The sequence below is a fragment of the Ictidomys tridecemlineatus genome, chromosome 2 (assembly GCF_052094955.1).
Source record: "Ictidomys tridecemlineatus isolate mIctTri1 chromosome 2, mIctTri1.hap1, whole genome shotgun sequence".
NCBI lineage: Eukaryota > Metazoa > Chordata > Mammalia > Rodentia > Sciuridae > Ictidomys > Ictidomys tridecemlineatus.
This window is the reverse complement of record NC_135478.1, coordinates 138,241,716-138,265,747: the sequence shown is the minus strand read 5'-3', so window position 1 is coordinate 138,265,747 and position 24,032 is coordinate 138,241,716. Positions and strand designations below refer to the sequence as shown.

The following is a 24,032-nucleotide window of genomic DNA, read 5'->3' as shown; positions in this document are numbered from 1 at the left end:
AATCATTGTATGATATGACTTCACTCTTTCTTTTAAAGAAGCCTGATAACAGCAATTAAGATTACTAGGTATTTAAGTGACACTAGCTTAAAATTTAAACAGAATGACTCCTGTCTGCAGTTACAAGCACTTTAGAAGTCAACTGTTCCCTGTTTATGTTAGGTAATTTTATAGTTGTAGTAAGGGCTAAATAATTTGAATGCTCAGCAATATTATATTGCTATTCCTTTTTGTTTATCACTGCATCATAAACTTTCATGTGCATAAGAACTTTTTTTTTGCAAAGGTATGTGTACAAAATCCACATATATTCTTTTTATAGAATGACTTAAGAGATTTTTGAGGATAATTCCAGTTTCTCACTCCACATTTTTAAAGGTAGCACATACTTCAAGCAAAATTAATGATGTTTTTGCAGCAAAAATTTGCATTTACTTTCTTTGCTGTATAGACATACTTTACATGTGTATGTATATATTATAAATATTGTATTCAATTATATTTATCATATATATATAGATAGATAGATAAAACAACTCTATCCCAAAACATCCTTATGTTTTTCTGAACTAATCAGAAGTGAGTCACATACTTCAGCATGTGTCTCCTAAGAATAAGGGCATTCTTTTGTATTACCAGTACAAAACTATAATCAATTCCTCCATTGTCTTTTGTAGTCTTTTGTTTTTTAATTTAAGATTCAATCTAGGCTCATTCATTGCATTTGATATTTGTCTCTTTTGGCTCTTTCAGGTTGAAGAGTATTCATACCACTATTCTTTTTTTTTTCTGTTTTCTTTTTATTTTTTACCATGTTGAATTCTCTGGAGTTTAGTATAGTTACATTGTAGAATGCCCTATATACTGTGTTTTTCTGATTGTTTCTTAAAACTAAATTCAAGTTAAACATTTCTGGCTGGGATATATCATAATTAATGTAATATATTTATTACAACACAATAAAAGACACATCATGCCAGCTTCTGCATTGGTGATGCAGTTCAATTACTTGGTTCAGGTGTTGCCTGCCAGACCTCCCCACTATAAAGGTATATTATTCCCAATGAAATTAAACAATTCAAAAAGTGATATTTTGAAAGTATGAATATCATATTCCCCAGCAACTTTTAAATAATTGTTATCATGTGATAATGATGCTTGCCTGAATCAGTTACTATTACTGGAAGCGACAATTATTGGTTTTTCTAATTTTATTTCTTTCTACATTTTTTTTATCTAAATTTTTTTCTGTAAAGGAGAACTCTTCCCACCCCTCTCTATTTTTACATTATGACCCTGTTGTCTTGGGGTATTTTTATTTTTTCTAACATAAATTCTAACATTGCTGTCTTTATTCATTTTTACATTCAATTTTTCCCAAACAAGCCAGTGGGAGTTCCTTTAAGACAGCTACACACACAAAAAAATTTTTAAATACTTATGGCTTTTTTTGTCTTTAGGAAATTTTAAAAGTATCCTCCTGTATATTCTTCTAAAATCTTTTAGTTTTAAAATTTTTATATTTAGAATATGATCCATCTTAAGTTTTTTTACATGCTGTAAGTTAGGGCTTATTTATTTTTCCAAATTTGATGTGATTGTTTCAGTACCCTCTGAAAAGAAACTTTATATTTGCTATTTTGATCACTTAATTTTTTGTCAAAAGTCAAATTGCCATATAGATGTTGTTTGATTTCTGGGCTCCATTAATGTCCCATTGATCATTTATTGATCCTTAAGCTAGTACTACACTGTTTTGATTACTCAAATTTTAAAGAAAAGTCTTTAAGTTAGGTAGAGCTAACTCAGTTTTGTTATTCTTTTTTAAAACCGCTTTGGATATGCACATTTCTTTGCATTTCTACATATATTTTAGAATTAGCTTTTCAATTTATGTTAAAAAAATTTGAGTTAAATCTCTTGATCAGTTTGGAGAAAGCTGATATTTTAATAATATGAAGTCTTCTAATTCATGAACATATTATATCTGAACACTTATTTTCATCTTCAGTTTCAGCAGTATCTTGCAACTTTCACTGTTGAAATTTTGCATATTTTTAATTGAATTTCTAACTTAGTGTTTTGATTTTAATGCTATTTCAAATACCCACTACTGTCCCCTTTCTCTCTCTTATCTAGTTCCTTTCCATTTCCATCCCCCAGAATGAAGGATCTGGCAAACCAGTAAATCACAAAATCTGAAGTGAGCTCTTTTTAAAAATATATATTTTTAAAATTAAGCAAAAGATCTATTGATGCATCATGGTATATGTCATCATGGAGACCTGGATGCAGTATTCTCTGATGAGGGAAAGAGATGTAGAAAAGTGGAAGGAAGGAAAAGCAAAAACTTCACTGAGAAAGTGGCCTTTGAGTTAAGTTTTTTCCCATGAGTCAGAGCCATAGAGATAAGGAGAGTAGCATTCCAGGTGGAGAGACCAGTACAAGCATGAGTCAATGGTTTATGAGCATGTGATGCTTTCAGGGAACTGCTGGTGCTTTTTTGCATGGTGAAGTGGTTCTGGAGACAGAGGCAGAAGTACACCATGTGTTGGGTAAGGAGAGGATAAGTTATTTGAGCTGTACTTAAAACCATTTAATAAATGATGTCATAAGTTTAATTTCTTTCTCTAAAAAGTTACTAGTGTTGGCTCAGTGCTGCGTTTTCTTTTTGTTTATTTTTGTATTAAATGTTTATTCATTTTCATTAGCACACCTATTTTATTTATTTTTATGTAGTGCTTAGGATCGAACCCAGCGCCTTGCACATGCTAGGTGAGCATTCTACTGTTGAGCAACAACCCCAGCCTCTGCTTTTTCTTTTTAATTGAACTAATGCCCTATTATTAGGAAATTTCCTAGTATAATTCAGTTTTTTTATTTCTACTGATAAATGAAAAAATTTTCCCCATAGTTCTAAAATGTCCTCCAAAGATTGGGTACACACCTCTCTTCTGCTTGCCTCTTACTCCTGACTCTAGCTGTCAGTTGTCAGTTTCTTTGAGTTTGCCCTGTTGTTATTCTTACATAGTGATGTAATTCTCTTTACAACCCTGGAGACTGAGAAACTTGAAGTGCCATATGTTAAGAAAAGTGTGAATTAGTTACTTATGTGTAAATGAAGAGTTGTCTCACAAGTTCAACATACATGATTCCCAAGTCCAAATGAATTATAAGTTGTGTTCAGACATGCCTTTGGAATGCAGTGAAACATTTTAATAGGTAAACAAATATCTGGCTTCCTATTAAGTTGAATTTTATTTATGTGAGTTTTTAGTTTCATTCATATATGAATTATGTATGTTTTAATGATACATTCTAATATGTTGGTCATACCTTTGGGAGCTTTTATGAGGTTTAAATGACATACATATCTTAAGTACTCAGCACTGTGGCAGACACAATGAGCCTCAGTGTGAAGAAGCTATTCTCTTGTTATAATGTTAATCTATGGTATACAATGCTATATTAATAATATTATGTTACTGTGTTGTATTAGTTTATACTATTTCTTTGTTGTGATATGTGATGTTGATGTTTTGTGTTTTGTGTTTTTGTTCAGATAATGTCATATTATTGTATGCTAACTTTATTTAATGATAAGTTAGCTTTCCTTTCTCTTAAATGTTTTGTATCTGTATATACAGTCTGACTACGGTCCCTTTGCCAGTAATTCTTTGTTAGCTTTCTCAATTTTTATTTCTTGTGTAGTACATTCTTTTCAGGCTATTTAGTTCTTCTTAAAATAATTTATTATTCGCAGTGTGTTGACTTTGTTAATTATATTTGTTTTACACAAATATAATTAGTGTAAAATATAATTTACACTTTTAAAATAACCTGTTATATAGAGCACTTGTATTTTTATTAACATCTCCCTCCCCAAATTAGGTTAATATTTGCCCTTTTAAAAGACTAATTCTTGGGTTTATTTGTTTGTTTATTTATTTGTTTATTTTAATGGAAATGTTCTTCAGTATACAGAAGTAGAAATTTTAACATAATGAATCACACCCATTCCTTAGTGTCCATCAGTTTTTTATCTTTCTCATTTTGGATTTATTATTTGTACTCTGTCTTTGATTTTTTGTTTTTTATAGATTTTCTCATAGGATAGTTGTAGTTTTTCAAACTTTATTATTTGTGCCCAATTTTTATTTAAAAAGTAAATTATTTTAAGGCAGTGGATTTTATAATAAGCCCAACTCAGACAGCTTTCTACCACTTTCACTACCATTAATTTTTAATAGTTTGTTATTTGGGTTTTAACTTAGTAAAACCAAAGTTTTCAATTCTGCAAATATTTCAGTAAAATTGACCCACATGCATTAAAAGTGGTTGGGAATCATAAATTTGTTAAATGTGGTCCACTAAATAATTCTAGTTGAGGAAAATTATTGATAATTATATGTAAAATCATAGTAACATTGATTGATATTATAGTTTAGTTATATTCTTATTGTTATTTTATAATTATGTTGTATAGTAAGTATTCTACATTTGATATGATGGGACAAAATGGGTTAAATATTTTTTTCTCAATAATTATTTTAGACAATATTGCTGTTATGTATTCCTGTTCTATGCACGGTTTCCCCCCTTTTCACATACTTATTGCAAGATTTATTGAATTTGAATTTTTTGGTAGTCTATGTTATGGTCAGTTTGTAAACATGATTTATTATCTCAATAGCTTATAGTTTATCTCTGTAAGGTTAAAAATAATTATATTTTAAGAACTTCATAGTAGTAGTCAACTAATATATGAGTTGTAGTTGGACACAATTAGTTTATATATTTATTTTTATGTGGTGCTGAGGATTGAACCCAAGGCCTTGTACGTGCTAGGCGAGCGCTTTACTGCTGAGCCACAATCTCAGCCCCTTATATTTTTTAAATATAAAAAAAAGATTAAAAGAAGAGTAAACTAGCAGACCTTTCCATTGTATTATATAGCCTGTCATTTACTTAGCATTTGTCTTTCTTAGTTTGCAAAGATGTGTTTTATATGTCTGTTCTTTCTTGGAAGATAGGTATTGAGACTGAATGATGAATATTAAATCTGAATTCAAATTTATTGTACTGATAAATGAAAAAATTTGTCATTTTGGGGGAATCTAAATGTTAGCTATCCTAGCCTAGTTAAAAAGATACAGTCAGAATTTTTAGAGCTCAATTATGCATCCTGAGTGTTTGCATACTCTATATTAAAAATCTTTAGCTAAACTAGATACTCCCTTTCTTTTATTGGTATCCATTAATAGTCATACCCAAGTACTTGCAAGTCAGGTTTATAATAGGCAAATGTTTCATTACCATCGCACAGTCAAGTTTAGAAAGTATGTCTTTGGTTTGAGTCTGTTAACTATGGTCCACTAAGTAATTTCAGTTTAGGAATATTACTGATAATTACATGTAAGTTTATAAAGATATTGGGGGAATATCGGAGTGATGATTCATTATTCTGAAATCCTCTTTGGAATGTATTACTGCATATTATATATAGAATGTGCTAACATTTCATGACAGCTAAGGTTAGTGTCTGAATGATATCTCTAGTAGTTTCCAGAGAGCAGTTTTGTGCCTGATAATGCCATTGACGGGCATCATAAAACATCTAGATATCCTCCTCTTAAAAAGTTGCTCAGTGATACTACACTGGGGACCATTAGGAAGGCTCCCCCTCCCCCCTTTTTCTTGGGTGGTCACATCCCAGGCCCACTGGTGATTATTAGGGTTTCAGTCCAGCTCCTCCTTGTTGACTGGGAATCCCGATTTGCCAACAGTCATGTGCATAACTCAGTGGAGAGCAATTCTATTCATATTGACAGATATGTCTCAGTATCTGCAGGGAATACCTTGACTGCCATATGGACTAGATGTTTATTTAACCTGACCAGCATGTAGAATATATCAGTTTATAGAATTAGAAAAATGTTGTGGGAAGTATGCAGGGAATTATTGAATTAAATTGTAGTACAGATTTTAGAAAGTTTTTTTTTAACATTGTATTTAACTTGGGGCATGTATTAGTTTTTTATTACTGTGAAAAATAATTCAGGAAAACAACTTAGAGGAGGAATGATTTATTTGGGCTTATGGTTTTAGTCCATGGTTGGTTAGCTTCATTGCTTTGGGCCTGAAGTGAGGCAGAAGAGCATGGCAGAGGAAAGCTGTTAGTTCAGGGCAATTAGGAAACAGGAGTGGGAGTGTGGGGACTGAGGATAAAATGTACCTTTCTAGGGCACACCTACAGTGATCCACTTTCTCCCTCTGTTCCCACTCCTACACTTTCTTCAACCTCCCAATATTCATTCAAATGATTAGTACATCAAATGGCCTAATCCATTGATAAGGTTAGAGCCCTCATAATCTAGTTAGTTCCTAGAAGCTCCACCTCTGCACAGTGTTGCCTTGGGACAAAGCCTTCAGTGCATTAGACTTTGGGGAACATACATGGTGTAAAGGAAAATAAGACTGTTTTAAAATATCAACATGATGGTTATATACAATTTGCTAAAGGTTTGTTTGGTCATGACTTATTTAAGCTTCCTCTAGTGTTTCCTAGTATGATAGTTCTTCAGCTTGAGAAGCTGGATTGTCATACAGATGCATCAACTCTCTAACCTTGCCCATGACCACAGCCTTTCTTTCCTCAGTGGTTACCTTTGAATAACCTTTGTAAAGCAACTTTCTATCAACTCTTTATATTCCAGGGTAGAATGAACATGCTTCATGGCATCAATTATGTGAAGAAGTTCAGGACATGAACCACACATTTTTATTTCTTCAGAACATCTTACCTACAAATTACCTTTGTGTATTTTCAAAGTAGTGACAGCCTCCTATAAGCAAATGTTAATGGAAGTAGGAATCACTGGTTAAATTTGGCTTGTTGGTTTTCTAGGTCTTCTTAAGCCTGGCATGACATTCCTTATCTCATATTGGTACCCTCAGGAGACATTTCTGTCTCAATGGGGTTTTTCCTTGATTGGTGGTCCCCCTCTCCCCACCATGTGCTTACTTTTTAAAGCATCTGATGTTTTTTCGGCTGTCATACCTCTCATCCTGGCAATGTGTGCTTGTAATCCTTCATTATTCACACCCCCCCCCCCACATTTATATGCTTTATCTTAGAAACTGAGGACTTGAAACAGGACTTTTACCATCATAAACCAGATTTCATAACATGTGATGGTCCTTGCAAGAGGTAGCCAGCCCAGGCTGTTTTGTGCCTCCATTAAAACCCAGACCCAGAATAGAGTGGGCACAGCTGAGTCAACCCATGTTTTTAGGAACTCTCAAATCCCATGACTGCATCCCAGGGGCCATTTGAATACCTTTTACTATGTTGTCTATATCCTCATAAGGTCTAAGGTGAAACGGGATGATAGAGAAGAAAGAGTCAATTTTAATCCTAAGATATATCTTAATATATATTAGGTAGATACATTCTTATAGTCCAGATAGGCCTCAATTGCTTTGCCTATAAAACAAGAATCAGAATAGAGTAGGATGATAGGACTTAGACTGAGTCCAAGTTGGAGGCCAAGTGGAGAGTATAAGCCCCATCTAAAGGCATCAGCAACTTGGTTTTATCATCATGGCCAGGGAATGCAGGCCTGGTGATTTTATATATTTCGACTTTTCAGGAGAACCTGGGAATATGGAAAAATATAATTATTTAAAATGTTAGCAATTAATTTAGGATATAAGACTAAACAAGACATGTCACTAAGCCAAATATTCTGTATAGACTATTCTGATTTAAATATTTTCAATGCTTATTGTCTGACATTCTCTCTTGTAGCCCTATAGTGTTCTGGTTGCTGCCAGAAGTAATACAGAGAAGACTGGGCAGTTGGCTTGACAGACTTGGCTGCCATTCAGTAGGAGCCCGCATTCCCTCTCCACTCTTCTAGGAAGGCATGAGAGATTGTGGGACTTCTGTAAAATGGGAGTAAGTGGTACCTGCTGCACTGTAACTGCAGCTCTTTGCCAACTGGATATTTTCACTTCTGTGTGGAAGCAGATGAAACTGAAGTTTGGCTCAGCTTTGCACCCAGCAGAGGGACAAATGCAAGAAAAGATTTCATTTTGTTTGCTTGCATTTTCACACATGGGAAAGATATTATTGAAGAAGCCACCAGTACAGGTGGGATAGTTTTTCTCCAGTTACTAATAGTGTGGAATTAATGAACGAGAACATAATAAAGAGTGGTGTGTCCATTCTCTAAGTCCTGCTCAAGTGGCCTGGATAAGCCAATATTAGATAAGATCACCTGTGCCTATGTGTGGTGTGTCAGAAGAGCAAACTATGAAAAAGTAAAAATGAATTACATTTTTTGCTAATCAGAGTATTCATTGTGAAAAAAATAATATTCATAAATTAAGCATACACCTTTTTAAGGCTGGCTTTAGCTAAATAACTGCAAGTCTTATTTAGGACCCCTTTCGGGAAGCTGATAAAAGCAGTATTTCTTCTTTCTAGGAGAGTCAAGATAGTAAAGTCAATGTTTTAGACTTTGTGGGCTATGTACCCTTTGTTTCAACTATTCAGTCCTGCTGTCTTAGTGTGAAAGCATCTGTAGACAGGTAAGGCATTTTGGGGGGTGGGAGAGTACTGGGAATTGAACTCAAGGATGCTCAACCACTAAGCCACGTCCCTAGCCCTATTTTGTGTTTTGTGAGTTGCTTAGCCCCTCACTTTTGCTGAAGCTGGCTTTGAACTCTTGATCCTCCTGCCTCAGCCTTCCGAGCCATTGGGATTTGTACAGGCCCATAGAGATGGATGTGGCAGTGTTCTAATAAAATTTGATGTTCGAAAACAGACAGTTTTTAATATTTGACCTGCAACCTACTGTTTGCTGATCCCTGGTTTAGAACATTGATAGCTATGTAGGATTGGAGTAGTAATCAGCGAATACATATTCACTTTCCCTCTTCTTTTATGGAACATACATCCCAGCTCTGCTCCCTTTGGATTTGGCCTTGGGAAAAACTATTGTGAGCAAGCACAGTGTGTTCAGAGACTAAATGTGCTTTCATAGCCTAGCTTTTTCTTGAGCTTTTGCCATCTTTCATGATAAGAACTTGCTCCGGATCTTCCTAGTCCAAGGAAATTGACAAATCAATTAAGAGTACAGAGACCTGACCCAACACAGTTTGAGACCAAGCTCTGCTTCCTAGAGCTTGAAGCCCAGAGCTGCCTTATATGAGCTCAGTGTAGATCAGGTGAACTTCAGGCCACTTGTAGACTTAAGAGCTGAGAATAAATGTGGATTGTTTTAAATTGTTGAGCTTTGAATAGCGGGTTAATGCAATATAATTATAGAAATAACTGGCTGATAATTGTAACACAGAGGAGGATAGTTGTTATCCTTTGATGTTCAACAATTAAGACATACGTCCCTTTTTCAAAAACCAAAACAACAAGAGGATTCTATTTCCTCACACAAAGCCCTTGACTTGCTGTGTCCCTTTTAGGCTCATCGAGAAACTAACTAGTGCTTTTTTATTTTATAATTCTCCACCCTACTCTCTACTCTTAGTACTTCTCCATAGTTGGAATAAATCCTGAATTGTAGATATAACATCCTATGTGTACAGCTAAATGGATGTGTAATACTGTTTTTAGAGAGGCAAAGCTTTCCTAAGCCAACACCAGGAAGATCTCAGTACCAAGGACTGAATATTTAACACTTCTGAAATGACATCTGGGAAAACATCCAAGCTGTTCCTCAGAAAGAAAGAGTTGTAGTCTCCTAACTTCAACAGATTTTGAGGTCCTACTCTGTGCTGGGCTCTGAATTACATGCTAGATAGAATTTATTCAGTTTTACCTGTTTTGTTCCTGCTGTCTCTCATGTACTGGGCTGCTCCCTGGTCAGATGTAGGACCTTCAAGGAGTATGCCATTTAGCAGTAAAAGCAGCCCAGTAAATGGATAATTAAGGTCCACAGTGATAAAAAATACCACAAGTGGCACATCCATTGTTTTGAAGGAGCAAAGAAGAGATGCACTTTATCTTGGGGATTAGAATTTGAGGAGAATTCCAGAAGGAACTGAATTCCAGAAAGATACTCATACTGTATCTTTATGAAGGAAATGGGTAGGATGAAGTCCAGTAATCATGGAATAGAAATGGGCTTCAGCAATGATCGTTCTCTTTACATATTAAAAGAAAGCTCTCACAGCAGTGGGTGTTAGAATCACCTGGTTCAGCTGGCTGGGAGTTCACCAGAATCCACAGGTGATACTGATAACAGGTGCACCCCAAAAGCACATCATTTTGTTGCATTTAAAAATAATCTGAACTAAAAGAATTCCAAGTCACATTTTATGAACTTTTCTCAGATTTCCTTGATTTTACCTTAAGAACCTTCAAATATTGGCTTTGTTGGACAGGTAGCTATACTCCAGTAGATGGGTTTCCACCATCTGGACTAGCCAGTATCATATCCAGAATTTTTGCACCTTCCTGCAAGGCTTGAGTGAAAGGCCATACCCAGGAGTGTGTGCACTGTTTTTTGAGAAGAACCAGATGAAGCAGTCAGAAATGCAGTGTAGGTAACTTCCTTTAAGGAGAAATATGACTAAGGAAATAGGTCCCTGGAAGGAGCTCCCTTTCTCATAGACGGCTGTAAGGCATTGTTTCTCCATTTGGCTTCTCCGGAGATTCACCATCTTTTCCCCTAGACAGCCTGCCCTTGACTTGCTGTGTCCCTTCCAAGCTTATTGAGAAACTAGTGCTTCTCCTCCTTCCTTGTTTCACTAATTTTTATACTCACTTATTTACCCTACTTTAAAAAAAAATTTTAAAGAATTTAGGCTAAGACATTCAATGTATATACATTTAAGAAGAAATTTAAGTTCAGACATAACTTGTAGTTACAAGTGTTCTAATTCAAGTCTATCAAAATGAAATAAGTCAGTAAAAAATCAAATCCAGTCTTATAAAGGACAATAACACAAAAACCAAGAGTTTCATATAGAACACAGATTAGCTGATATTTCCTTAGGTATTTTTGACCAATACTCCCTGTAGTTCTGAGTTCGTAGTCTAATTTATGAGAATAAAGAAGATTGTTAAGCTTTTTCTTTGCTCCCATTTGCCCACAAGTCCCTACCAATTCCTCTAAGAAACTATCACTAGGAACCATTTTTATGGGGGTGGGAAGGAGAGGGAGCAGGTGGAGGTTGTTGATTTTGCTTACCTGCTATTGTGAACTTCAAGACACTCTGATAGGTGGCTTTTAGTCAGTTCATCAACAGTGCCAGAGATAGAGGTCAAAGATGGTCAAATGTTTCTAACTTTGATTAGTATGTTTGTAGCATGAGTCTATCAAACTAAGGACCCTCTTTTCTTATTTTCTCTTTTTAGTAGAAGTTTCTCTAAAACAAATTTATTTTTGAAATCTGCTCCATATTTTTTCATGACCTAGAACATCTACATTGTCACTATATGAAGACCGATTTGCTGCATTAAGTATAGTTAAATAAAAAAAGCAAAAGAAGCTTTCTTCCCCTTTTTCAATTTTCCTTTTTGTCAGAGAAAGATCAATTTGATGAGCCAGGTTGTGCAGAGCAGTTTGTGCTTTGGGAAACTTTGTTATTGAAGCTACTGCGAGTATCTGTAGCAGTTATACACATACATCTGAAAAATAATGCAATAATTTTGCTTACCTGCTATTGTAAACTCCAAGACACTCTGATATGTGGCTTTTAGTCAGTTCACCAGCAGTGTCAGAGACAGAGGTCAAAGATGGCCAGATGATTTTAACTTTGATTAGTATGTTTGTAGCAATTTATTTAATTACTTCAAACATGATTTATCTAATTACTTCCCTATTACTCATTTCCCAAGTCATGTGTATGCCATTGTGATTTTCTGCTTTGTTGGGTTTTATATTCATGAATAGTGGGTTTTTGAAACAAGGAAGGACTGAGATTAATAAAATAATCTTGAAAATGACTTTTAAAAGAGCCCTTAATTTGGATTGCAAATTTGTTGATGTTTTTACAAAATAGTGAACTTAAGAATTTAAATTTTTAAAATATGTTGCTAATAGATTATTAGATTGACTTAAGAATTATCTGGGTTGCTTTATCTTATTAAAGAATATGTTGTTGCAGAAATATGCCTATTTTCATACAGGTTCAGTTCTAGAGGGCATATCAGCTATCCTTTTAAACTTCAAGTATGTGTTTCATCACAGAAAACACTATTTACACTCATTCATTTTGACTCACTAGAAGTCTGACAGGCAAGGTTTTCTTTTCTTTTTAAGTTAGCTGCTTTATGGGGAATATGCCATAGGCCATTGATAGTCCTTTTACTGGGATGCTTTTCATAGTATCCAGACAAATCATGTAGAAGTATTTAACATTTTTGGAACTTTATATTTTCTTTATACAAGGTGCAAAAGTAAACTCCCACTGAGCTTTTCAAAATGCTTTGCTGATTTGCTGATTCTGAGGAGGCAAAGTGAATAAACAAGATACTGTTATCTTGTTTATTAATGTTGGCTAGATTAGGAGAAATTAAAGAGAAGGACTCCATAGTATCCTGGAGATTTCTGTTCAAGAGCCTAACAAAATGACAATTAAATTTATTCCTGCTGTTATAAATGTAGTATGTTCAAATTAAGAAATTTGAAGAATGTAGAAACAGTAAAAAGAAGAGAAAAATACAGTATCATCAGGCAGAGGTTATCATAACTAACATCTTATATATTTTGTATGTACATTCTTTAAAGAATTTGGTTTAGGTGTATTTTACAGTCATAAACATACTACATGTTTGTATTCCATTTAGTGTTAGATTTTTATTAAGTTATCACCCAAACATTTTTCTAAGTCCTTACAAATGCTTCATAACCATTCATTTTAATCTGTCTACTATGGCTACACCTGATTTATCTAATTACTTCCCTATTATTAGATATTTAGATCATTTTCTAATTTATACTACTATAAAGTATTTTAATAGAGATTTTTGTTGAAATATAATACAATTTATGTACTTATACATAAGTGTAAAGCATTTTGAAATTTTCACCAGTCAACATGTCACTGAAACTGTCTGTATCAGTCAATTAACTGAACACACCCATGTTACCACTACTAAATCAAGAGATAGAACTTTACCAAGTCCCCTAAATGCACTCCTGCATTGTGCCCTGCAATCATCATTCCCTTCCTCTTGTTCCAAGGTAACTAACTACTAACTTGACTCATAATATATCAATTTTGCTTTGAATGTCTTTAGTTTAAATAATTTCCTTTAAAATTTCCAGAAGTAAAGTATGAATATTTAAAAATATTAGTTAATATAATCAATAATTTTTATAAAAATATCAAATCGTTTTTCCACCATATTATATACATAATGCAAAGGATTATCTTTTCCTGCATATGGGAAGGAAGAAAGATCAGGCTCAATGTTAAAGAGACAACATTCTGGACAGGGAATAAGATCAAATGAGACCATATTGCTTTGGAGAAATCTCAGCAGTCTGCTTCCAACTTCTGTTACCCAGCTAGAAAATGCTTCTCTGTTTCTGGACATAGGTAATCATGGCACATTTAAAAAGATGAGCATGGTAAGCTATACTGGTTCTTAATGCTTCTGGACAAAAATAACATATGAACATTTACCCACATTCATGGCCAAAGAAAAGCACATGAGTTCAGTAGGTCATAGAGTCCATATATCCTCATACAAGGAGAGGTATTATAGGAAGAGAAACAGAAATATTTGGCAAACAATCATACTGTCCAAACAATCATACTGTCCACTATATCTTTCATTGAGGAAGTTAGATTGTTTAGATTACTCATCTTTTTTATAATAAGATTTTTATCTTATTATCGAAATACTTCCTGGTCTTGGGGAACCTGCATTTCTACATAGGGCTATACCTTCTGTAATCATTAATTGGGTGGTTACATACTGTTAAACTTTTGAGGGTTGAACTTTTGGGGGCACAAACAACTTTTCCTAGAAGAGGCCCAGAAACACACGTTCATTAAGAGGTAATGGGGAAATGCTATGTTTATTAAGCACTTCAGGTTAAAAAAAAATCTTCTTTAGGAAACAAGGTTTTTCTTTGTTTTTTTTCCTTTTTAGTAGCTGAAAGCTTATATGTTCTGCTTATGTGTGCAAGCAAATGTTCAGTAAATGGTTTCCTAGTTCATAGGCAGTGACACTTGCAGGACAGTGGAGGTCTTCTCCCTGGCACAGCAAAAGAGCTGGCTTGGTGCTTTCAGCTTTCACAAGACATTTGCTTCAGGTTATCAGGATTGACTTTTTGTTATGGTTAACACCCTTTCCTATCATAAATTTGTGTTCTTCTTTATTGCATTCTTCTTGATTTTTTCCATGGCAGATATTTTGTGGTGTTGAGAACATTAAGTGTTGCTAATTTCATGTTCTCTTTGTCTTTATTAAAACATGAATACCTTCTATCAGGACCCTCTGCTGCTCAGTTACACAGTCTCACAGTCATGAGGGTAGCATGCTTGTACTAGGTAAAATATAATACAGTTTATGTACTTATACATTGATTTAACATGATGTCTCTCTTTCATTTCCCAAAGGTCTCTTCTCTCTAGGGATGGTGAAGTTGGGAAAAGGTTCCTTTAACCCTTCTCCGGGATGAACCACCTGCCAGACATGGAGAATACACTCACTGGGAGCCAGAGCTCCCATGCTTCTCTGCGAGAAGTCCACTCCATCAACCCCACACAACTCATGGCCAGGATCGAGTCCTATGAAGGAAGGGAAAAGAAAGGCATATCCGATGTCAGGAGGACTTTCTGTTTGTTTGTCACCTTTGACCTCTTATTTGTAACATTACTGTGGATAATAGAGTTAAATGTAAGTTGATTTTTTTTTCATGACTTTTATAAGAAATGACTCCAGAAACAAAAATGTATTCTTCAAATAAACTTTTTATGTATCATTTAGTGAATTTCATCTTTTTCCAGATGAGGCAGCATTGCTCTTCTCCATCAGATTGAGATCTTATTCTTTAGTATCATTGTTTGAAACAAATGAGTAAATTTAAAGCTCACTTTGGCTTTTTGAAATTTGAATTCCTAATGTTTTGCTCAATAATAAGAGTTGACAAACTTTAGGCTGTGGGATAAATTCAGTTGGCATGTCTTAGCAAAGTTTTGTTGGAACACAGCTATGCCCATTTGTTTATATATGCCTATGGTTTGTAAGTAGTTGGGTTAAGTAGTTAAGCCAGAGACCTTCTGGCCTAAGAGGCAAAAATAATTATTTCCTAGACCTTTTCAGAATGAATTCACCAACTTCTCCTAAAAAATACACAAAATGCTTCTGAAATGTTTTAGCTATTACATCTACTTTTCTAGTGCCATTGCTGCAGATTTTGTGTATTTTTTTTCAGAGATCACTTTTTCATATTAAGTAAGTTTTCTTAGAGGCATTTGGACATACGCAATTATATTACCAAATAATTGCCTCCATCAGTGTTGCCTGTTACAAATGTAATGCACAATTTAAAGCATATAATTTAAGATTCTATAGTTGTTACAGTAATAAAAGTTAAAATAAACAAGAGAAATTCATTATAGTTACATATTTTATTTAACCTGATGTGCCTACTTTCTCCCAAAGCTCTGGGTCAGGTTGATTACATTTTTCCCCAACTAACTGAGTTCTTCCTGAAGGCTTCCCTCTCAGCAACACTCTTGCCTTCATCAACACAACTCATTGATTGCATTCATCAGCCACTCTTGCTTCTTTTTGCTCTCAGAATGTAACAACAGGCTCCTTTATGTCTTGGGTCCTCTATACTAGTAGTTTCCTCTGTATGAGGAATAAATAAATTCCTTTATTTAATAAATAAATTCCTTTATTTTGTAGATTCTGATATCCTATCATTCTGAAGTCAGTTTAAATGTCACCATCATTCTGTCAGACTGTCCTGCTTCTGTTTCTGTATAGTATTTATTTTCTTACTTGTCCTCTCTCTTGCCTTGCTAGGATGCACGCTAATGAAGACAGAGATATTGTTTTGTTTTCAGAAGTTTCTTTAATTAAAACAGTGAGTGTCTGGTACTCCATGGGTGCCCAGCAAATATTTAACAAATGGACAAAGATCATTATGGTAGTGGTGTGTAGCTTGATTACATTAGTGGCAGGTTAGCTTTAAGAACACTAACTCAGGAGCTGTTGAAAGAATGCCATTTGAGGTTGTGTGAGTAGGAGGGAAGAGCTCACCTGAGAAGCAGAAGACTTGCTGACAGTCTGATTTTATCCTCCCTAGTAATCAAAGATGACTCTCAACTTTTTAATGATGGACTTAGAAATTGTCCCTGTGCCAAAATGCTTGGGACCAGAAGTTTCAGATTTTGTATTTAAAATTTCTCAGTATTTTCTTATATATAATGAGATATCTTGGGGTTGAAACAAATTCTAAACACAAAATTTATTCATATGTACTTTATATACATCCTGAAGGTAATTTTGTACTGTTTTTTCAAGGGCCTGCATTTGGGATGAGAGATCAAATGTGGAATTTTCCACTTGTGGTGAGAATGCCAGTGCTCAAAATGTTTCACATTTTGTAGCATTTCAGATTTTATATCTTTGAATGAAGAATGGTCAGTTTGAACCAGAAAGAATTTGATTTGGTGTGCAACTATAGTCAGTCAATTTGACATACCTAGAGCTAGACATTGATTTGTGAAATAAGGATTTAGAGTGTAAGTTTTTAGGTAATAAATCCTAAATATCTTATTGAAAAACACAAAGTCAGGGTCTTTTTTAAAGTGAGAAGATACCAGAGGAAAACTTTTTCTACTGGCAAAACCATGCTGACAGCTTTGATTCCTGCTGTCTTGGGAACAGAAGCGGAGTGAGGGGGTGGTCACAGTGGTAGAGAACCCTCTTTGCCATGGATTACTCAGAATAATTATTCTCTTAATATTCTGGATATTGGAATGTTTCCTTAGTTTGGAGAGACAAAGCAATGTAAATAGATGGTCGGTTGGTCTTTAGTGATTTTTCCTTGTGACCAGGCTTTCAGTTCTATTTATTTATAGAAATTTATAGCCAAGCAGGTACAAAATCAATTTGTACTAATTTTAGAAACCTAAAACTCCTTCAGGTATTTTAAGGTACAGAATAGTATTTATGGTTTGTTTTCACTTGAATAACAAATACAAATCCATGAAAAGGTAGTTAAGCTAAGACCACCCTTTCCTTGTGACATTTTAATTTGACAAATTAGGGAATCTTGCAAAGGTATTCCTTGTTCTTTCCCTCGTATCCAATTGCCTGGTCAATTGCACTTTGTTTTTTCCTTTTTCAGTGCATCTCTATTTGTTTACCAGGACTTTGTTCAGAATTAGAAGCTTGAAGTTAATGTTTCATATCACATTCCTTCTGACTAGGCTGGTCCATGGGCTCTCACCATTAAGAGAGTCTGTCTGGTACTCTATCCATGGCCTGTCATATGTCCCTTTACTTGATTTTCTTAAAAGAAAAAAAAAATATATATATATATGAATGTATATGTGTGTGTGTGTGTGTATATATATATATATATATATATATATATATATATATATATATATATATCCATAGTTTAATTTGTAAAATTTTAAACTTGATAATTTAAAATTCATTTTCATGGTAGAATTAGGGGGGGGGGGGGCAGAAAGTTTATCTTGTTGGGTTTGATTTTCACCATTTACTGTAACTGTCACATGTTTCCAATTTTGTTATCCAAGTTATATATGTAAATTGATAAGAATAGAGAATTTTATTTTTTATTGTTTTTTTTTAGTTACACATGACACTAGAATCCACTTTGATATAATTATATAAACATGGAATATATATTATTTTAGTTAGGATCCCATTCTTGTGCATGTACATTATTATGGGATTCACTGTGGCGTTCCCATATATGTACATGGGAAAATTATATCAGATTCTCCACTATCTTTCCTTTTGCTATCCCCCGGCTTTCCTCCATTTCCCTTTGTCTGATCTATTGAACTTCTGTTATTCCTCCTCCCATCCCCGACTTAATTGTGAGTTACCCTCCACATATCAGCAGAAACATTTGACCTTTAGTTTTTGACTTTTTTCACTTAGCATGGAAGAGTTTAGAATTTTAAAATGCCAGGAGCAAAATAAAAAGATGAAAAAAATAAAGAGAATTTTTATACTTCTCTTATGTGTCTTGCTAATTGTCCTCATTTATGTTTGCTGTAAGATCATGGGAGCCTGAGCCTTCCAGAACCTAAAACTGTTGGTCATCAAGTGAAGAAGGCTTGAATAAATGTGCCTTCTTTAAAAGCATGTATGTATATATATGCTTGAAGACTTTATTTTAAAAGAGAAAATATGATTTTTAATATTTTAGTATTTAAAATATGAATTGCAAAGTCATTGCTCCTTATTATACATTTATATCTTTTGCATGAATGAACTCCGAAGAAGTGGGAAGTGGTATTCAGCCTTTTAAATTATGAGGCTTCTTTTCTTCCAAACATTTCTGGGTTCAAGACTGGTAGGAAAGTATATAGGAAACCTCAGTCTTGTTTCATTTTCTCAAGTAAATCACTCCTTGTTTTTGCTTTTTACCCTTTTTCCTAGGTGAACGGAGGCATTGAGAACACGTTAGAGAAGGAGGTGGTGCAATATGACTACTACTCATCTTATTTTGATATATTTGTGAGTATTTTCTTTTGTAACTCCTTACAGATAGAATGACAACAAAAGACAATTTTTCTTAAATAGGCCTAAAATTTGATGCCATTTTTTTCTACCTTGCATGTAAACTGTATTCCTTTTCTCTGAATTACTCACTAAGGAAGTGTCTAATCATTGCAAGGAAAGAAAAGAAGAGTGACAGATAAAGAGAGGGCAGAAGGAATCATTCCCATGTTCTAGATGAGAGCACACAGCTCAAGTAGAACCTTTTGACGTGTCCTAGCCACTGAAAGGCAAATTCACCTGCTTTCATGATAGCCTGATAAAAATGCTATTTCTTTTCTAGATTGCTCCTTTTTGTTAAGGAGAAATTAATCTGACACCTTACTTCAGTTACTTTACTTGAGGATCTGGGGTAGGCAGTCCCACATGCTGACCTAGGAGTCAGCGCCCATTGGGGACAATCTGCAATTTCACTAGAATGGTGTATTTAAAATATGTATTTTAAAATATATTTCATTATATATATTTTAAATTACTTGTCTTCTTTACCTTTGTTTTTTGGTCCAGCTTTTGGCAGTTTTTCGATTTAAAGTGCTGATACTCGCATATGCTGTATGCAGACTGCGCCATTGGTGGGCAATAGCGGTGAGTGTGCCATGATGAGCTGGTCATCTCCTCTGGGGTTCTGACCAGGGCCTGTGCACAACAAGCCCGAGTTGGGAGAAGAGATGTGGTTTTAACCAGACAGAATTTCACTAGCAAATTTCACTAATTTTTCCTGAGTCCCTTTTCTCCCTGGCTTTAGTAGGTTTAATTCTCCAGGTCTTCTTTCTAATGTTAAAGAGTAATCAGGTTCATTTCTAAGATGCTGAGTCAAATGAGGACTCTGGAGGTCCAAGAATGATGATTGGCCAAACATCCATCTACCCTGTGTTTCATGTTGCTGAAGAGATAAAAACAGGATCCTCTGTCCCAGAAATATTTAGAAAATTCTTTTGTTAAAACTGCCTAGATTTTTAAAGATTTGATCTCTGTTTATTTTGATAATCACTTTCCCCCTCCTTTACCCACTTCCCCCATTTTGGAAGAAGAAGCTTCTAAGCACATTCCTGTTCCCCCTAGCTTCATGAGTATAGTGATATTTTTACTTATCTCTTTCCTAGCTTTTAGCACAAAGCTTGGACACATCATCAGTAAACATTAAGGGATTAAAAGAATTAGAAGCAATTCTGCCTGGATGTTTTTTGCCATTTCCACAGATGTTCTGAATACATTGGGGGTGAGGGGCAAGAGAATGTTGAATCTTCGAAGCTGGAGAGAACTGCATAGGAATATCCCCAAACCCTGCTGTTTGAGGGCTCTGGCTTGTCCTCGTTGGAATAGGAGCTATGCTGCCTTCTGCAGACTAAGTACCAGGGCCATATCTGCCTGGGTCATTTCCTCTTAACATTCCCATCATCACATGATAGAGGTCAGAACCTACATTAATCCAGAATCTCTCATTTGAGGGATGTAGTGGACAGTCTAGGCACACTTGATTCCCAAATACTCTAGCTCATATCACACTACCTGTGATGATCGCATATTCCAATTTTCTTTAACAGCCCCATGGAAACGTTCTATTCCAGAGTTTCCATGATGGAGAATACTGTGCCAGACCATTTGTCTTAGTATTTATTTTAGAAAAGTGATTGACGTACAGACATGCAATGATAAAGCATCTTTAACAGATACTTTCAAATGATCTTTTAAGAATAGATTTGATTTAGCAAATCCATTTTACTGTTTCTGATTCATGTTTAAAACATTTACAGAGAGAGTCCTAAAAGGAGGAGAAGTCAGCTGGTACCTAAAGAGCACTTAGTGCCAACCTGTAAAGTAAACCAGCATTAGGGTGTGAAATGTCTCCTCTCCCAGACAGCTCACTCTGGGGTATGTGTATGTGTGTGTGCACGCCCGCGCCTGCAAGCAACTTGTTAACACTTACTAAGCAAGATCCTTGATATTCCCTGGCCTCCATTCTGTCATACTGCTGTTAGCATTGACTGTGGTCAGGTTTCATCATGCTAAAAATATTAATTGGAAGTGAAAGTGACAAGGCTTTGGTATGGTAGAATTGCTCTGGGCTTCATAACCTCTATGGAAAGCCTTGTCTGTACATTTTCACAAATTGGTTGTATGTGACTGAATATTATAACTTCTGATAGATAAAGTGTAGTTTTCTAACACATCAATCTGCTAAAACTTGGGAGAAGAAATACCATAAGCAGCCAATTGGCAATTATGTGCCACATATAAGCCCATTTTGCCCTGGTCTGGGTGTAGGGGACTGATATAGAGTAATATGGGAAGGAATCAGGCCAAGAATAGGTGTTGCCTGCTCTTGGCTTAAATGGGTCTCCTATATGAGGGAGGTGCCTTCACAGTGAGAAATGTCTAATTCGAGCACTGCTGCATTGTGTCTTTCAGTTAACAACAGCAGTGACCAGTGCCTTTTTACTAGCGAAAGTGATCCTTTCAAAGGTATGGCCTCCCCCTTTTCCTGTACCATTGTCCTCTGCACTGATGAAGCCTCATTTCCCAGTGTGAGCTGATAGTGACTGCCTCCCTTCTCCTGGTCACACCTGTTCTTCCAGCTTTTTTCCCAAGGGGCGTTTGGCTATGTGCTGCCCATCATTTCATTCATCCTCGCCTGGATTGAGACATGGTTCCTGGATTTCAAAGTGTTACCTCAAGAAGCAGAAGAAGAAAACAGTAAGTTTCTGTGAAAGTCAGCCTCCAGAGACTACTAGTTCACTACCAAGTAGCAAGGAAGAGATGTGGCTTCTGGATGTGAGGGGAGCCGCGAGGGGTTAGAGTGAGTCAGTCAGTCACAGCATCTCTATTCTTCATTGGCTATACCAAAATGTAGAGAAGGGTTGGGTAGGTGAGTGGATGGCAACAGGAAGTGATTCTTCTTTCTGGCTGTCAGGCCAGGCTTCCCCAAGAGAAAATATGGACACTGGCTAAAAAGTCATTCAAGAAACAGCTACTTTGTGTATGGTTTCATTTTGGAAAATCTCATTAACAAAATCTCAAAAAAATTGGTACCACCTCATTCTGCTTGGGAGGTTGACCTTTTCTCATTGTTGATAATCATCATACAACACTAAACATTTTGTACATATAAATGGAACTATCCTGTTTAGGGGTAGAAATTTTTAAACAATTTTAAGTGAACGAATTAGCAATTTTCAACAAAGTCTGTGGTTCTCTAAAGTGTCATATTGATATGTATACAGTAGGTGGTAGCCTACTATGGATTGGGTATAATTAATACAATGAAGGCTTAGAGCTGGGACCATAATGATGCAGGTGAAGTTGAGAGGGGAAAAACTACAGTCCTATAGCCCGAGCAGTGCTCAGCCCTCTCACATGACAGCTAGCATGGTGTACTCCTGAGCCCTGCTGAAACTGTTGTTATCCCATTGCTTGGTTTTCAGTGTACCAGGATGTTGAGTAGGAAGGACAGATGAACTGTTGAGTTGTACAGTTAATTATTGGGGCTGGGATCTTTTTCACATGGTACCTTAGTGGAGGCTCATATGTCCTGCCTACCCCTCTCTGAGTTGAAATAGCCAAGATCAATTCAGACTCCCTTGCAGTTTCCAGATCTCCTACCATGTTGAACTTATCCATCATCTGGCTCAACATACTGTGCCTCATAGGGAAAAAAATCTTGTATCTTACAGAATCTTAGTCATAATTATAGTTTCAAAAATTATAGTTTCAAAAATGACAGGATGAACAATAGCTTTGCACAGTTTGATTTTGGAAAATCTCTTCAATAGGAAAAAAACCTATAAGAAAAGAGTTATAGTTCAAGAGTAGATTTAAAAAATTATATAAATCAGTGGTCCAAGATGTATTTTCTATCCTGTGCCCCCTTTTCCTTTATGAAAGCATAGTGTGGAGAAAAAATAGGTAAAGTTAAAGAATGTATGGAAGTTTATTTTAATTGTATATAAACATCATATTGAACTTAATTGAATCGTGAACTTTTAATATGACTAAAGTTTGTACTGAACCAATTCCACAGTGTCTAATAAAGCTTAACACAGAATTATTAGATTTTGAAAACAGCATTTGCTTCTATTGTCAGTAGCAGAGAGGACACATGTACCTGGCATCTGCTGTCTGGGTGATTCCCCCCACTGTCTCCTAACATTTGCTCAGTCCTCAGCCAAAGTAGTCAATTGTTAATGTTCTTCATCATGTGTTAGTGTTCTGGAGTTTCATTGTCTTCCCCTTGCTTTTTAATGCCCTTCTTTTGTTTGCAGATCTTTTTTTGCATAGGTGTTTCTTAATCAACTTTACTTCTTTTTACATACTTATAAAAGGCCAGCTCTATATTATGTTTGATACCTGGCATTTCTCTAAACACATGCAGATGGTGTACCATTTGTACAGGCTGACTGGGTTTTGATTTCACTTTGTGGTTGTTTTGATTTTGTGGGAATACGGGATTAGTAAGGGGAAGATGCTCTAAATATTGAGTTGAAGGAGTAACATGAAACAGTTTCTTTGAACTACTTTATTTTCTATTTTTACAGTATTGGTTCATAATTTATTAATGAAATCTTTATTTTTTGTTGAAAGATTTTGAGAATATCTCTTTTTACCATTTATAATATTTAATTTTTGCCAAGAACCTACCAGGAATGTGATACATTCACAGATCTGAATTTCTTCTTTTCCAGGACTCCTGATAGTTCAGGATGCATCAGAGAGGGCAGCCCTCATACCTGCTGGTCTTTCTGATGGTCAGTTTTATTCCCCTCCTGAATCTGAAGCAGGTAAAAATTTGATTACCATTTTTGTTTTTATCTATCAATTAAAAGCTCTTTCCTCCAATCCTCTCACCACCCTCTCTGTTTCTCAATATAGTTAGCAAACATTTAGCACACCAGGATATGTAAGACATGACCTTACATGTTACCAGTGGTGAGATAAAGAGATCTAAAAATGAATGCCCTGGAGGGACACAAACACTGTGACTTGCTATCTCCATCTCAGAAGACAAGTAGACTAGGGAAGGTTCTTGAACTCTCTTTCATTGCCTTTCATCCTTAAGTCAACCTTCCTGTGTAATTGCCCATGGCCGCGAATGGCAGCTCATTCCACCAGATATCCAAGTCAAAAACTAAGCCTTGAGTACTCCCTACTTTCTTCTGGCTGATATCTTCTTGTTCATAAGGATGTGTGATCCTTTTTTTTTTTCTGCCTCCGTCATCTTATTTCTGTCGTAACACTTCCTGGCAGCACCAACCCTAGTTCAGCATTCCTTACT

General features: G+C 35.3%; 1 protein-coding gene across 4 annotated transcripts in view; it reads left to right on the top strand.

Annotated features, from left to right (window-relative positions):
* Nucleotides 1-24,032, top strand: part of Stard3nl (STARD3 N-terminal like) — a 54,342-nt gene that overhangs the window by 13,962 nt on the left and 16,348 nt on the right. For 2 of the 4 annotated variants that reach the window (XM_078039848.1, XM_005319203.5), the window contains exons 2-7: nt 14,602-14,881; nt 18,644-18,721; nt 19,271-19,348; nt 21,173-21,226; nt 21,340-21,457; nt 23,443-23,538. In XM_078039848.1, the coding sequence (XP_077895974.1) occupies nt 14,660-14,881; nt 18,644-18,721; nt 19,271-19,348; nt 21,173-21,226; nt 21,340-21,457; nt 23,443-23,538 (646 nt within the window). In that variant the 5' untranslated portion in view covers nt 14,602-14,659. Of the gene's footprint in view, nt 1-7,810; nt 7,961-8,131; nt 8,156-14,601; nt 14,882-18,643; nt 18,722-19,270; nt 19,349-21,172; nt 21,227-21,339; nt 21,458-23,442; nt 23,539-24,032 lie in introns of those variants that run through there. The other 2 variants (XM_040291848.2, XM_040291849.2) reach the window with 2 other exon arrangements.